The following is a 15,372-nucleotide window of genomic DNA, read 5'->3' on the forward strand; positions in this document are numbered from 1 at the left end:
TTCGATTGGTCGGCACCACTTCGACTGGCCATTCCACCGTGTTGCCAACAACTGGCTTGGAGGTGGTCGTGTGACCAAGTTGTGGCCAATGAAATGTGAGAAGCCTGCCTCTCTATCCTTCCTATTTTGGATGCGAGATGATGGGTAAAACAGTCATCTTGGGATCGTAAAGGGGAAGCCAAGGAAATCAAAGAAGTTCACCCAGATTCATCAAGCCTGAAACTACCAACCTCTAACATTCTTACTATGGCAGATAATAAACCCCTATTATTTTAGGCACTTGTCGTCACTCTGTTTCTTGCAACCAAAGCGTCCTGATTCAACAACCAGCTGAAGAGAAAAAAAAAAAAAAAAAAAACTGATTTGGGTCCTGACACCTCACTCATGACTCTCAAAATATCCAAGTGTGATACAAAACCCAGCAGCCACAAAAGAAAACAGTGAAAAATTCTACATATAAAGATAAATTCTATATTAGATAAACACCGAAAACAGAATGCCAAAAATTACTGACAACCTGTAGGAAGACTGAGAACGCCTACCACAAAGACTAATTTCTTTAAGTTCAGGAGGCATTTCTTTTTCTGTGAACCTTATCACTAAATATCTAGTGCATTGTTCTTTCTTCTTTTTGATCTGTTAAGAGCTGAGACACGTAACATAAAAGTCTGTCCTGGGCCACAGATGCTATGCAGAAGCTGCCGAGGACAAAACAAAACCCACTCTGGAGAACATGCCCTCAGCCCTATCGAACAAAGGATACTCACAGATAAAGCACCACCAAGGATGAGGTCACAGTCCCAAAGCACGCACACACACAACCACAAAGGAGCGAGCAGGGGCTCAACGAAGTCGGACTAGACCTCCAGGAACCTCAGAGATGAGAGTTCCGACAGACCACAACATCCACAGCAGCACAAAGCACTCGCTAAGCACATGAGGGAGGCAAGTGTGAGACATGGCCTCTGCAGCAAAAAGAACGTAGCTTCTGGTAGAAAGACTCAACGCCGGAAAACGGTCAATCCCAGGCGAGGCCCAGGGAGCCGGCAGGGGGAGGATGTGGGCACAGCGGGGTCGCGGCGGTGCGTCTGCCCCTCGCCCCGCCTCTTCCCTGCAGCCGCTCACCTGCGCTCAGGTGCAGCTACGAGCTGCCCGGAGCCCGCACTTGCTCCTACTTGGCCCATCGGTCCCAGACCTGCTTCCTGGCTGAGGGACGCCTGATGCTGACGGTGGCACCTGGCATCTGGTACAGCGCCTCCCTGCGCCCAACCCTGCTGCCTGCTCCCACCCGTCACCCTTTCTCCCCTCATCTCCCTTGGGCTCAGACGTCGGCCCATCTGCTCCGCCTCCACCTGTGTCCCTGGCACGGCGGGTGCGGGGACAGGGGACTGGAGGGGGCAGGGCTCAGACCGGCACTGCCTTGATTGCGAGGAGGGGGGGAAGGACAGTCAAGGTGCAAGAGAGACCCTGACGTTTACACCCTTGGACTTCCAAACAGCACAATGGAATTCACCTCGTGGTTTCTAAGTTAAAAGCTAAGTTCCAACCCCCCACATTCATCTCGCCATCATTTTCCATGTCCCTTTCTGTCTCATGGTAAAGCTCACCTTTGGCAAAGGTTTCTGGAAGGCCTGCATCGCCAGAAGCAGAGGTGCCGCCGTCGTCCAGTTATAGTACCTGACACGAAACAACAAAAAAGATGTCAGAAGACCAAGGCTCAGACTGAAAACCTCATGTCCTGAGAAGCAGTCGTGGAAGGCTCTGGAACCCCAGCTGGGTCCTTAAAGAGCCCACAACTGTGGCCAGCTCCCCGGCCCAGCTCCCCCACATGCCCCGCCCTTGCAGGAGCCCCTCTTCCATCAAACCCACAGCGGCCACGGCCATCTGGCATGACACACGGTGTGGCGGGCGACCAAGAGGCCAGCTGAGAGCAGCCCTCACCCCGCAGCGCATCAACCACCAACGCGCTGGGGCGTTTCTTGCCACATTTCAAGGAAAAGGAAACTAGGATCCTCAGTTAACGCGTAAACGTCCGTGGCTTCCTCTTGGAGAGAAAAGTTTGCCAACAGTCTGTAAAAACACGTGCATGCCCCTTGACCCTAGACAACGGAGCTTTCACGGGGTGTGTGCACAGTCTATCGTGCAACACCCGCGCATCATACGGGCCGAGCCCCACGGGCCAAGGTCGTGACATCACACCTCCCATCATGAAATCTCATGCAGGTGAGTGTAGACGCCCCGGGATCCAGTTACGTCAACGCTCTCGCTATATGGTGACACAGCATTTTGCCAAGAGTGACACAGCATTTTGCCAAGAGTGAAGAGACAGTAGTAGACTTTTAACAAAGACTTAATTTCACATATTTCCAAGAGCTATCGTCCAGGTCTCTAGAGTTGAGAAACTGAAACTGAAGCATTATCACACGGCAGCTAAAACGACTTTCGGGAGGAACTTACTTATTCCCGATCTTCACCACAAGATTGGGGTCGTCAATGAGGGCAGGGTTGTCCACAAACTGCTGATATGACACGGCTTGTTCCAAAAACGCATCTGCGAAAGCAAGCATAGGGAAAACATAAGGAAAATTTGGTTCAAATACCAGGCCTGTTTTTCAGTCGCTCATGTTCACAGCTATTTTGAGAGTTTATGCATTCCAACCGTGCAGACAATCCTATAAACTCTATTTGCAAAGGGGGCTTCCGTTAGTTTGGGGGCAGTGTCTGCACATAAATGGAGGGAGATGGGGCGTTCGGAGGATGGGGGGCAGGCTGGCCCTTAATCAGTGCACACGCGCTTACGTGGCAGCAGGGGTGTGGGACTACGGTAAACACACGTGTCCGCAGAAGCAGACGACCGGGGAGCAGGGCTCAAGGTCTGGCCACCCGGGTTTAAGTCACAGTCACTGGTGTGACCTTGGGCAAGTGATCCACCTGCCCAAACCTCAGTTCCCTCACGTGTAACGTGGGAATAGGAACCTCGCCTACCCCCTCGGTAGTCGTGAGGATGAACAAGTCACAAATGAAAGCGTGGTGACCTGCTTAAGGCACGTTGGGGGTGGGAAACACCCAGGGCCACCAGGGCCAGGAACCACCAGCTGGAATGGCTGACTGCATCGACTGGGGGTCTCAGGGCCACCTCACCACATAACTGGCATAAGATGCTGGGACACCACTGTTATACGTAGGGTGCGTGCCCCCTTCGGATGCAGCCGGGATGTGTCCCAGCACTTGCTCAGACATCCCTCCCTCCTCCGGCACTTCTGCACACTTGCAACGTACTGCGTTTTCCCCGTGTTGACGCTGCCGCCCTGGGACACCCCTGCAGGATGGGCACACGCTGTGCTCGGCGGGCACCTGTTGTGCTCTGCAAGCACACTTGACGACCCGTGACCCTAGTGGCTTTGCTGTCGTCTGGAGCCACGTGTGACCCACAGAACCCTGAGGTCAGCCAACCGCCAGGCAGCAACGTTCGGGTCCTGAGGAACAGGGGGTCACGCGTGCTCCACTAACCGGGCCAGAGAACATCGCCTGTGACCTGAACGCGTTCTAGGAGCCCAGGCTTCGAGCCGTTCCCACCAGAGGCCACCAGGGGGCGCTCTTGGCTTGAGCCCGGCTCCCGGACGGTACCTTTGGTGATCTCCCTGTTGTCGCTGAGGCCACCGCACAGGGAGATGGCGATGGACGGCAGGTCCCTCAGGCTGTCCGAGGTGCTCTCCATGCCACTGTCAGCGCCAGAGCTGCCCACGGACTGCGGGGACTGGTTGGCTGAGCGGGCTCCGTTGTCGCTGGCGTGTTTTGTGAGCCCAGAAGGGTCTCCGCTGGAAGCAGAAGAGTGGAACGGGCTGTGAGGTCTCACATGGATATCAAGGGGCTCTGGCAATCAGAGGAGCCAGTGATTTCATCCCAGGACAGACTTTCATTCAGGCACCATGACAAAGACAGACAAGCTCAGTGAACGACCTCAGGAGGGAAGACGGTCATTTTTGGCCTCTACGTCTCCCTGCACCCTCTCCCAGACACACTGAAACCGACGGAAGAGAAAGCACGCTGTCCTAAGAGACCACAGTCCTCTGCTATATGCTCCGAGCATCTGGCCCTCCCTGCAAATCACAGGAGAACTGAAGATGGGCCCCCAATGGCCACGGGGGACTCTCCCCTGGGGAGGGACAGGGCCACACAGCTGCCCGCTCTTGGCCACTGATTCGGGCTGCGGGCCACTGACCACTGCGACACCACCCTGGTGCCATTGGGGAGGTGACCTCATGCCTGCGTTCCCGCTCAGATGCCACCCGGGGACACACCCACCCACTCACATCTACACAGAGGGTCCACTGCTTTCATTGGTTTCTTCTCACAGTAAAACGTGGGCATCCTGCGGCCTTTTCTTACTCACTTTCTAATCAAATGTAAGGAAAAAGCGGACTCCCGGATTAATATTCAGATTACAGAAAATGATACGAAGAATAAAAAGGATTGTTACTTTTTGGGAAAATACAGGGCAGCGACTTCAGGATCCATGTCTGTGAGGTCATCCAAGTAGACGCCGTCGGCACCAAGGTGTCTGCTCCGTTTGTCTAAAACAGCAAAGGGGTCAGATCAGAGCACCGTTCTCCAGAGACAACCTCGTGGACTTCTGAGTGTCTCCAGAAAGGGCACCTGAGCAGTGTGCACATGTGCTCAGAAGTGCCCAAACTGCAAGAGACCCAAGAGCTAGAAGCCAGCGGCACAGCGTCGCCACCGAGGCCGAGGCCCAGGTTCACATGCGGCTCCCACCCTCGCCAGCCGTGTGGCCTGGGCCGGTCGCCTGACTTCGCTGAGCCTCAGCTCCCCAGCTGGGAAGGACGTGAAGAGTACTAAGCGCTCAATATACTGACACGATTCCTATTGTTATTATTATTGGTATTAATGGCATTGGTTTTGTTGTTATTATTATTACTAAACAATAACGCTTTCATTAAGCACTTCCCCATCAAGACTCTGAAGCACAGTACCCTAATGAGGGTACCATCGGCCCCTGGGCACCATGACTGCAGCCTTCCAGTTTACTTCTGCTGGAGAATTATGTCACTGGTTCATACAAACCTAGAACACTGCACAAAGCCACACGGCTAACAGACAGGCTTAATGTCATTCCTCCAGACAGGCAACCAGGTGGCCATTCAGCTATACGTAAGGAGCCCCCACTACGTGCCAACCACTATTCTAAGTACCACGGAAACAGGTAAACAGACCAAAAAGATTCTTGACCTTGTAGAGCACATATGTTCTAGTAGGGAAGTCAGGCAAAAAAAGAAACAAATGGTCATTTGAAATAGTGACACACAGTGCGCAGAAATTAAAACAGCCTAATGCACTAGAGAGAAACTAGGGGCAAGGGGAGAGGGGCACAGATCAGCTTAGTCATCAACGTCTTGTGCAGTCCCAGCGTGTGTTGCACCCCAGCACCCCTGACCTGCATGGGGCGGGGCTCACCACACCATCTCCGAGGCCTCCTTCAGGCCGGATTTTCTATGACTGAATTCTGAGAACTCACATATTCAGCAAAAGGGTACGGACTGAACAGGAGAGATGTCCTGTTTCCACTCTGAAGCACCCTGAACTTTGGGGGGAAGAAGCTGTAGTTTGCCGAGCCCCAAGTTCGCAGGAGGGAGCTGGGAAGCGCCGGCATTCTCACCCTTTTTCCTAGAAGGCGAATCCGTCTTGCTGGCTGCCGGGGCAGCGCTGGCGGAGAGGGTTTTAGACTCTTCGATCGTAGGCAACGGGGGCGCTGCGGCTCCTAAGGCCTCAACATCTTCTTCGTTTGCGAACTGAATCTCCGTCTGCGGCTTGTCCTGCTCCAACAGCGGCTGCACGGGAGACGCCCCAGCCAGTGTCGGTGACTGGTCACTAAACGCGTCTGAAGATTCACTGTGGATGGCTTGAAAGTGCATCTCATCACAGACTTCTCTACTGTTCAGCGGGCTGGACTCTTTCATCTTGTGTGCAGATGACTAGATCAAAGGGGCAGGGAGGGAGAGAGAAGGTCAGAGAGAAACTGAGTCACCAAAGAACAACCGGGCAGGCAAGGATCTCCAGAGCCAAGCCCACACTTGGTACGACACGGTGAAGCTTCAGGAGTCACCTGGTGATTCCGTACCTGCCGAGAGGTCTGGAAACCAAGGACAGTACTTCCAAAGTGAATGAACTTTCACAGAAAACATCAACTACCAAAGAGCAGTGAGTGAGATTAGCAATGGAACGCAAACGTCCAGCAGGAAAATGGGAAGTGTATTCACACCACAGGGCGTTTGCAGTAATAAGAGTAACAAGTGAATTACGACTACACCCAACAACATGACGAATCTTGCAAAACTAATCTCTGCTGTTAGAGTCAAGATTGGGTTTATCCTGGGGGTTCCGGGGGCGGGCAGTCAGTTGGAACAATAACTGCAAAGGGTCAGAGGGTTTCCAAGTTCTGATTTAGCCCCACTTCCTGGTCTGGGTGCAAGTCACGTGGACACGTTCACAGTGTGAAAATTTACTGATCTCAGCACTTAGGATCTGGGTATTTCTCTGCCCGTGTGTTATATTTCAACGAAGTCTACGCCCCCAAAACGTGAATGAACAAGGGCAGACTTGGTGGCTGGTTCACATGAGTGGGAAATTAGCATTTCTGTCTCTATCTCTCCAAGGAGTTTCCAGTTATGGAAAAGATTTATCCAAACAGAAACCGAAATGCAATTTGTGGGCCAGAAAGTGGGGAGAGGGTATGCATTTCTGTATCTCATCCCACAGCTTCAAACACAAACGAAAACAATGCAACAGCGGATCTGTGGCCGGAACTGTTTTGCCAGAAGAAGTGATGGGTTTGCACTTTCGTGCCGTTTCTCCAGCAACAAACGACGTGAATTTGTAAAGATGGTTGGCTGGGTCAGCACTACCACTTGTGGGCAGAGAAGTCAGCATTTTCCGTGAAAGTTAAATAACCTAGAAAGCGAATTAACCCCCAACTCCAGCCTCAACAGACCTAGTCTCCAAAGAGCTGCCCTTCTTGAGTCATAATAGGAACGCTTTCCATCTTCACTCACTCACTCATTCATTTATTCATATCACAAAGACTTACTGGGGATACAAGAGGCCGTAGCATCTTCCAAGGATCTTACAATATTATTATTTAAAAAAAAAAAAGCCCCAGCTTGCAATATAATAATATAATTCAAGGTTCTTGTAACACATTGGAATATGAAATAAAATTTCTTGAAAGAAAGAACTGTGCCCATTACATGTTTTTCGAAACTACCTTCGGTGCATGGCAGAATTGAGCGGGTGGCGGGCAGGGGAGAACTTACCTTTGCGGCTTGGGGCAATTCTCCCCAAAGCCAGAGCATTTCTAGATTATCCTTTTGCATTGTCCTGTCCACAGACTTGCTGACCAATTCCGAATCACTTTTAGGTGTTGAAGGTCGGGAAACTGAAGGACTTAAGAAAACACAAATGCATGATTAAAGTGGGAAGGGAAGCTTTTAAAACTTGTTTTTGGCCCAGAATTCTATGGTTCGAGACAGCCCAGAAAAATGCACCTAACCCGCCACTGCCTTATGTCCACGGCTTCATGACTATCCCCTCTGTGGCCACCAGGGGTCGACAGAACACGCGCCAAGGGGGAAGGTGCTCCCAATTTGCGTAGCCCTGTCCCAACCTGCCGCCAAATTCCAAGTAAGTAAAGATGAAAAGAAGGAGCATTTAAAAGGGGAAGTTGGAAAAAAGAGAGATGGAACGGGAAACTGATCATGGGCCAACTTTACCACAAATGCCAGATGCCACCCATAACTCACTAACGTGGCAGGGACCTCCAAGCTGAGATTTTGCAAAATATTATATCTTCCAAGAATACTTCAAAGATTCCTATTTGCTAAGCTCTTCCTGCAACAACACATCACGATGCTTAATTCTCAGACCAGCTTTTAAGTGGCTGTAACTTGGGTTTGCCTCTCTGCGTTTTCTCCATTTTCATTCCTGAGCCCTGAGCCGTCATATCTCTGTCCAAGCACAGAAACCATCAACTTATCTACAGAGTTCTCACAGCCTTCTAAACAACAACCGGATGAGAAGGAAGACCCATTTAATTATCTCTGGTCTTCCATCTCCTGCACCATTTCCTCTGACAGTTTTAAATGACGTGAGAAAGAAAGCCCCTGCAATTTTCCTTTTGCACCTTCTCTCACAGACCTCACACAGTCTCCCTTAAGTTACCTCTCATCCATGTGCTTGGTTTCATTTATCTTTTCAAGTTAGATGTCAGCTCCAAGGGAACAGAACTTTCCTGCCAGGATAAGGAGAGCCCGTGGATGACACACAGCCATGTTTCAGACAAACAGGGACCCTGAATGGCTAAACTGCTCCTGGCTCTCTTTAGTCCAGCCATTCGGACAAACAGACTAAATGCTGCTTCTCTCCATCGTTTCACACTGAGGGGGACGCTGGCTGGTTCCTCCTCCCTGGGCGCCCGCTACCCTCCACCCATGTCAACGGCACGTGGCAGCCCTCGGGCTCCGCTTGGCCAGTCTGTGGAGAGGAGGACCCTGAGATAGCATACCGTGGGCGTGTAAACGACGGGACACCTCTACATGCATGAGCGTAAATGCGTGTGCACACACACACACATACACACACACGCACTCGTGCCCATAAGGAAGGAGTCCCCCGAGAAGGAACGCTGGGCCCTCCAGACATCTGAGAGGTGAAGCGTTCATCACCTCCGATCTGTCTTGCTTCCTCTAGTTTCCTAAGTCTGCTTTTCTCCAAAGGGTCAATGCTTTTCCAGCACCGAAGTGTCCAGAATTACACGTTCAGTATCAGTGACATGTGCAAATGGAGCGCTGTGGCCTCCAGCGAGGGGCCTTTGTGCCGACAACTGTGACCTGGGTCATTCTTTCTCCAGAGGCATCACGGGGGAAAATCCATCGTAACTGGCTTCCCACCCTCATGGGCACTGCACCCAAACCTCAAATCATTTGTTTGAAAAGAACACAATTTATTTATATTTTGTTATAAATTCTTCGGAACAATACATTGTCTTACCCACCGCACAAAATTAAGTCAAGCCCTTTAGACTGAGCCTTCTCTGGAGTCAGGTGTTGGCAAACGTTTTCTCTAAGATGCCAGGTAGCAAGAATTCCAGGCTGTGTGGGTTATGTGATCTTTGCAGCAACTGCTCAGTTCTGCCCGTGCGGTGCAAAGGCAGCCACAGACAATATATGGACAAACTGGCTGTGCCCCATAAAACTTTACAGAAACAGAGGATGGGCCGGACTGGGGCCACGGGCTGTAGTTTACCAAACCCCACTCTAGAAGAATGTACACACTGAACCCGGCTCTCTGTCACCCCGCTCAACTCCAGAATCCCCAACATTCTGATCCTGTGATAAAAGCTACAAGCCATACGGTTTCCATAGAGGCACGCAGGTGGGCAAATTCATATTCACAAAGGACCCAGCCCTGTGTGAGCCATAAGCTAGACGCGCCACCTCTCACATTCACTGTGCTACTACAATAAACGCTGGCCCCCAGGCCGCACCAGCCTCTAGGAAGGATGCTGCACCCAAGTACGTGAGCACAGTCTGCGCCGCTTGTTGAGAGAATTCAGACAGACAGAAGATGAATTAGGAGAAAGACTCCCAATGCTGACTGTGATCGATGAGAAAGATGGCTCCAAAATTCCTACTACGATTACCAAATATTAGACTTTTAAGATAAGGGTTGTCCAAAAAGTAAGCTTCAAGGTCACTGATTGATTTTCATAACGAATGCAGTTATTAGCCATAATAGTTTTCAGCATTTTTCCTGAAATCCCAATCAGGGACATCCGTTATAACTGCTCACAACTTAGCTGACCTCATTCAAATGTGGCCTTCCTTCTGCACAGTAAGCTGTGAGTGAAGTACGTCCTGAGATTGGGTTCTTGAATCAAAAAGAAACACAGTTTCCCAGGTAGAAGTTAATCACAGCTTCTCTGTTCAGGTTTCTAAAGAAAACCCTGTAAGTCTACAAAGCAGGCAGGTCATAGTGTGGGCAACGTTGAGGGAATGGAGGCAGAAATCTAAGGCCTCTGCCTCAGATGAAGACTCTAACCTAGGATCCCAAACCTTCAAGTCCATCCTATGCTATTCTCCAAAATTCTATGCTACAAATGCTGTGGAAACAGCTGATTATATTACGCAGAAAATCTATAAGCTATTTTTTTTTTAGGAATTTTTTTTTTTTTTTTTGATGTAGACCATTTTAAAGTCTTTACTGAACTTGTCACAATATTGCTTCTGTTTTATGTTTTGGTTTTCTGGCCGTGAAGTGTGTGGGATCTTAGCTCCCCGACCAGGGACTGAACCCACACCCCCTGCCTTGGAAGGTGAAGTCTTAACCACTGGACCGCCAGGGACGTCCCGGAAGGTCCATAAGCTATTTACCTAGTTATAATAATAACTCTCCTTAAGCAACATCTTAAAAAAGTCTCGTAAACTTATTTGTTGAACAACCCCAGACACAAAACAGAGATCATATTCCCAATTTTCAATGCATTGCTGTATTTTTCAAAGCACTTCACAAAGTTAGAAAGAATTATATGCGTGACCCTAATTTCCAGAGAGTTAAATTTAGTACTTAAAAAAAAAAAATCTAACCATCGACAAATGCTTAAAATGAAAGGAAAAGTAATAATCTATACGTATTTTCTTCATAAGTGATTTGGTTAGTTGGTAAAATAGATTGGTAAGAGTTAAATCTACATTTTCACTTCATAGAATCTATATGTATTTTCCACATAAGTAATTTGGTTAATAACAACACACAGTTCTAAGAGTTAGATCAAAGTTTTTATTATCAAAGACATCCACGGTGGGAAGATAACCCAATCTACCTTTCCGAAGCGTGGAAGTGGGAAGACTGTGGAGGGCAAGAACTAGAAAGACCGCCCTCGGCCGCAACGGCCAGACGAGGGGGGCTCCCCCTGCCATCTGTCAGGCTACTGGATGCCACGTGATCCACATTCAAGGAGAGAGAAATCACAGGTCAATTCAATTAAACAAAATTTCTTATCAATTATTTGGCTCCTCTCCACGCTAACATCTTTAAGAAAGTGAAGGTACTTGGGCATCGAACAATAGCAGAGGGTCACATGTTGAAATCACTAAGAAATCAACCCGAATCTTCTAAGCCACAGAAGCAGGACACTGCCAAGACACACATTTCACTTTCTGTTTCAACCATATGCCCATAAACGCTTGCTTTTCTTGGGTCAGAATTTAGTGCCTAATCAAATGACTTACTCCAAAAGGCTGGATAATTTGGGCTGGTAACTGTCTCTTAAAAGAAAACACATAAACCCAAGTATGGAAATGTATCTATTTAGCCTAACTTGTAATTGCATTTAACAGTGGCCAGATCACTTAATCTGACGTGGCCATTCTTCTAGATTCACAGAGCCAAACATGAAAGACAAAGAAACATATTCAGGATTGTGTTTAAAACATTTGTTTAAAATGCTTAAAATCAGAGTGCTTGAACAGATTTTTCTACCTATTAGTGGTTTCTAAATATTCCACATCATTTTCTTCCTAAAAGTACTGTGTTTCTTCCCTCAGGGTTTAACTCCACAGGCCTAGGGAGAGAATGTACAAGGTTCTAGACAGGTCTCACACCTGCACTGTCCAATGATAGCCATGGGCTGCATGTGGCTATGGAGCGTTTGAAACGTGACTGGTCCAAACTGAGATGTTCTGTACATATGAGACACACGCCTCCAAGGCTTTTGAAAATGAGAACTGAAACAGCTCAATAATGTTTTAAAAAACTGATTACCTGAAATGACAATATTCTGGATATACCAGGTCATTGAAATAGATCATCAAAATTAATTTCATCAGTTTCTTTTCACTTTTTAAGGATGGTTACTAGAAAATTTTAAATTACGTATGTAGCTAGCATTACGTTTCCACTGGACAGGGCTGGCCTGAGGACAGACAGACCCCCATGAGGGGACTCCACAGGCCCCCAGCCCCACCTCGGCTGACGGACATTCACTGTCACGGTCCCGGCTAGAAACCAGGCATGTGATGCATCCATTGTTCTCCAACCTCAACTTCAGCACACAGCGCTGACCATGCCACCTCATTAATGAGATTGCTCGGGTCAAACTGGAACCAGGAGTGGCGTCTATGTGAGCCTGGCTTCAGGTGGGAAGCCCTGCAGCACGTGCCAGGGCTTAGGGGCTCCGAAACCTCCCCTTTAGACCAGAAGCAAACCTAACAAGTTAGAGGCACGAGTAACCTAAGGATGTCGCTGTCACTTAGATCAGTGCTTCCCAACCGCTTTTCTATGCTCGCCACACCTCCGGGACCTTTTTTTTCCCCAATAGCCCTCCCTCCACCATGAAATTGTAATGCCATGGATATACTATGTATCTGCTTATGTACTGTGGCCCTTTGGAGGCTACACACTATTATAATATCTAAGATTTTTTGGCCACCCCAGAACCAAGTTGTGTCCCGACAGGGGTGATATTATCCCGGCTGAGAAGGCACGCTTCAGTTCTGTCCCCTCCCCAGTCCTGAAAACTACTCAGAAGGGCTCACATATCCTCACAGGTTTCACAGGCTTAAAGGCTTTAGAGTCTTCCCCGCACACCGAGCAGCTCTGGTTCTCCAAGTTGATACAGGAAGTCTAGGGCCCCTTGAGAGCTCATTTCAGGGAAATCAATACTCGTAAACGCAGCAAGGGAAGAAGGCCTCATTCTCACAGCCCCGAATGACCACGGGGGCCCCCGAAGCAATCTCTTTGCTCTTGAGTCCCATTTCAGGGCTCAGTATCCAAAAAGGCTCTGTCACCTGTCTGCTCCTGTTGACAATTAGCTTTATGTAACTAAACAAGTGGTTGGCCTTTCAGTGTCTCCTGGGGAAGCTAAGAGCCATATCTGTAGCTCCATTTTGCTATTAGATAGAAGTTTATGATCTGTACATTCTCTGGTTTTAGTCCTGATCTGTACCTCTTACTCTAAACTGTGTTTTTTCCAGTCCTACTTTGTTTCATTTTTTACTTAGATTTCACCATTTTATTAAACATGTTTCCTGTAACTGACTTGGAATCCTCTGGACCAGGACAGGTGAACACACACGTACACACACCAGCCACTCACCTGGCGCTAGGTGACCACTCTCTGTCGGAATTCGGGTAAGATGCTGACTGAGGGTAAGTCATGACTGGGGAAAGGTTTTCCTTAGGGATATCTCCTTGGAATGGAGGTACATCATTAGAAAGAGTTCTGGAGACCAAAAAAAAAAAAAAAAATCAAAGTCAAAGAATTATTAGTGATAGATTCATAATAAAGGCAAGTTTCCATTTTTTCCTTGATTATCGCTAATACTTCATAGATTAACATGATCTCCTTTTAAACTACCCCGGCGGGACTTCCCTGGTGGCACAGTGGTTAAGAATCCACCTGCCAATGCAGGGGACACGGGTTCGAGCCCTGGTCCGGGAAGATCCCACATGTCGCGGAGCAACTAAGCCCATGCGCCACAACTACTGAGCCTGCGCTCTACAGCCCGCGAGCCATAACTACTGAGCCCATGTGCCACAACTACTGAAGCCCATGCGCCTAGAGCCTGTGCTTTGCAATAAGAAAAGCCACCTCCATGAAAAGCCCATGCACCGCAACGAAGAGTAGCCCCTGCTTGCCGCAACTAGAGAAAGCCCTCATGTAGCAACGAAGACCCAATAGAGCCAAAAGTAAATAAATAAATAAGATTTTAAAAAATAAAATAAATAAACTACCCAGGCATATTCCAGGCACATTCCAGGACAGGAACAGACAGGAAAAAAGTGACTCAGAGAAATGTTTTGTGTGCTCATGCTTTGGCTGAATTATAAATGTAAAGTGATTTTGTTCAAGAATTGGAATTTAGACATGGGCTCGATGACCACACTGCTTCTTACTTACACTGTAGGGCCTATGGAGCTGTCTTTCACATTTCACGTCTCAAAAGCCTGAGAGGTAGATTGGGCCCAAAACTGTACCCAGAGGGTTAATAAAACTCTTGCCATGTACGAGTGAACTACCAAATCCCTGTATGGCCGTACACAGATAATGTTTCGTCCAGCGGAATTAAATAAATGTCACAACCAATCGTAGTCTTATAATTATGAAATGGTTGCCAATCTACCTCGTTTCAGGTATAGCGCGCTCAACGAAATAGGATTCACTATTTCACTCACGCAGAGGCCACTGGTCTCTATTTTTGGATGTTATCTGAAATACCTAACACTAAGTTCTGGAACTAAAAGCCAGGCAGGGAAGGCGACTGCAATAAACCCAACCACCCAGCTTCTGAGCCCACAGCGGATCAGAGGCCACAGTTAGGAAAATCGACGTTGTCAATGTGCCTTTATTTTCAGCCAGGAAAAAAAAAAAAAAATCTATTCTAAATAACAAAGCAGAGGTTAATCCTGATGTTCCTTCTCCCTTTTTTTTTTTAATTGAAGTATAGTTAATTTACAAGGTTATGTTAGCTTCAAGTGTACAGCAAAGCGATTCAGTTATCCATCCTTCTCCCTTTTGTGTCAACAAGACACAAAAACAATGAGCAAAAATTACACTGAATTACATAAAAATATGAAACATCAAATATTCTTTACAAATGTTTTGGCTTTTAAAAATGGCATTTTTCACCATAATAGTAATACCCAGAAACAGCATTCCGCCACACTATTAAAAGCAAAGAAAAAAAAACAACAGGTGTCCATTCAACTTTGGGCCTCATCAAAATTGAAAAGTCTGCTTGTGGAGAAACCGGTCATGTTCTACATTCACCTGTGGCCCTAAGTCTATAACAGATTGGCCTCCAGCTATCCATCAGCCCAACTACCGGGCTCACAGGTGGTGCTCAAATAGGAATAAGCGGGTTCTGAAACAACGGTTTCATGCATGAAGTATTCATTTGCTGAGCTCCTGTTTCTTGGTTCTGATCTGGAAAGCTGGAGTTATCACCAAGGATGTCACTGATCGTCTCTCTGTCACAAGCTACATCCCATCTTTATGCTACTTTAGAATCGGGCCTGCAGGATTCCAAAATTCAGTCTCAAATGCATTAACAGAAGAGTAAGAAATTCTGGGGGAAAAAAAGTTTATAAGAATAATCCTACCGCAATCCCACTGCTGGGCCAATATATGGAGAAAACCACAATTCGAAAAGATACCTGCACCCCAATGTTCATGGCAGCACTGTTCACAACAGCCAAGACATGGAAGCAAACTAAATGTCCATCAGCAGATGAACGGATAAAGAAGATGTGGTACATGTATATATACATAGTGGAATATTACTCAGCCATCAAAAAGAATGA

The 15,372-nt window shown here is 47.9% G+C and overlaps 1 protein-coding gene across 6 annotated transcripts in view; it reads right to left on the reverse strand.

Moving 5' to 3' along the window:
- Positions 1–15,372, reverse strand: part of LPIN1 (lipin 1) — a 120,980-nt gene that overhangs the window by 30,008 nt on the left and 75,600 nt on the right. For 3 of the 6 annotated variants that reach the window (XM_065891053.1, XM_065891056.1, XM_065891055.1), the window contains 7 exons: positions 13,166–13,291; positions 7,329–7,458; positions 5,675–5,990; positions 4,481–4,574; positions 3,628–3,818; positions 2,458–2,551; positions 1,608–1,677 (listed from right to left, as the gene is read on the reverse strand). In XM_065891053.1, the coding sequence (XP_065747125.1) occupies positions 1,608–1,677; positions 2,458–2,551; positions 3,628–3,818; positions 4,481–4,574; positions 5,675–5,990; positions 7,329–7,458; positions 13,166–13,291 (1,021 nt within the window). Of the gene's footprint in view, positions 1–1,607; positions 1,678–2,457; positions 2,552–3,627; positions 3,819–4,480; positions 4,575–5,674; positions 5,991–7,328; positions 7,459–10,891; positions 11,000–13,165; positions 13,292–15,372 lie in introns of all 6 variants that reach the window. The other 3 variants (XM_065891052.1, XM_065891050.1, XM_065891054.1) reach the window with 2 other exon arrangements.

This window comes from Phocoena phocoena, chromosome 14, assembly GCF_963924675.1.
Source record: "Phocoena phocoena chromosome 14, mPhoPho1.1, whole genome shotgun sequence".
NCBI classification, from domain to species: domain Eukaryota; kingdom Metazoa; phylum Chordata; class Mammalia; order Artiodactyla; family Phocoenidae; genus Phocoena; species Phocoena phocoena.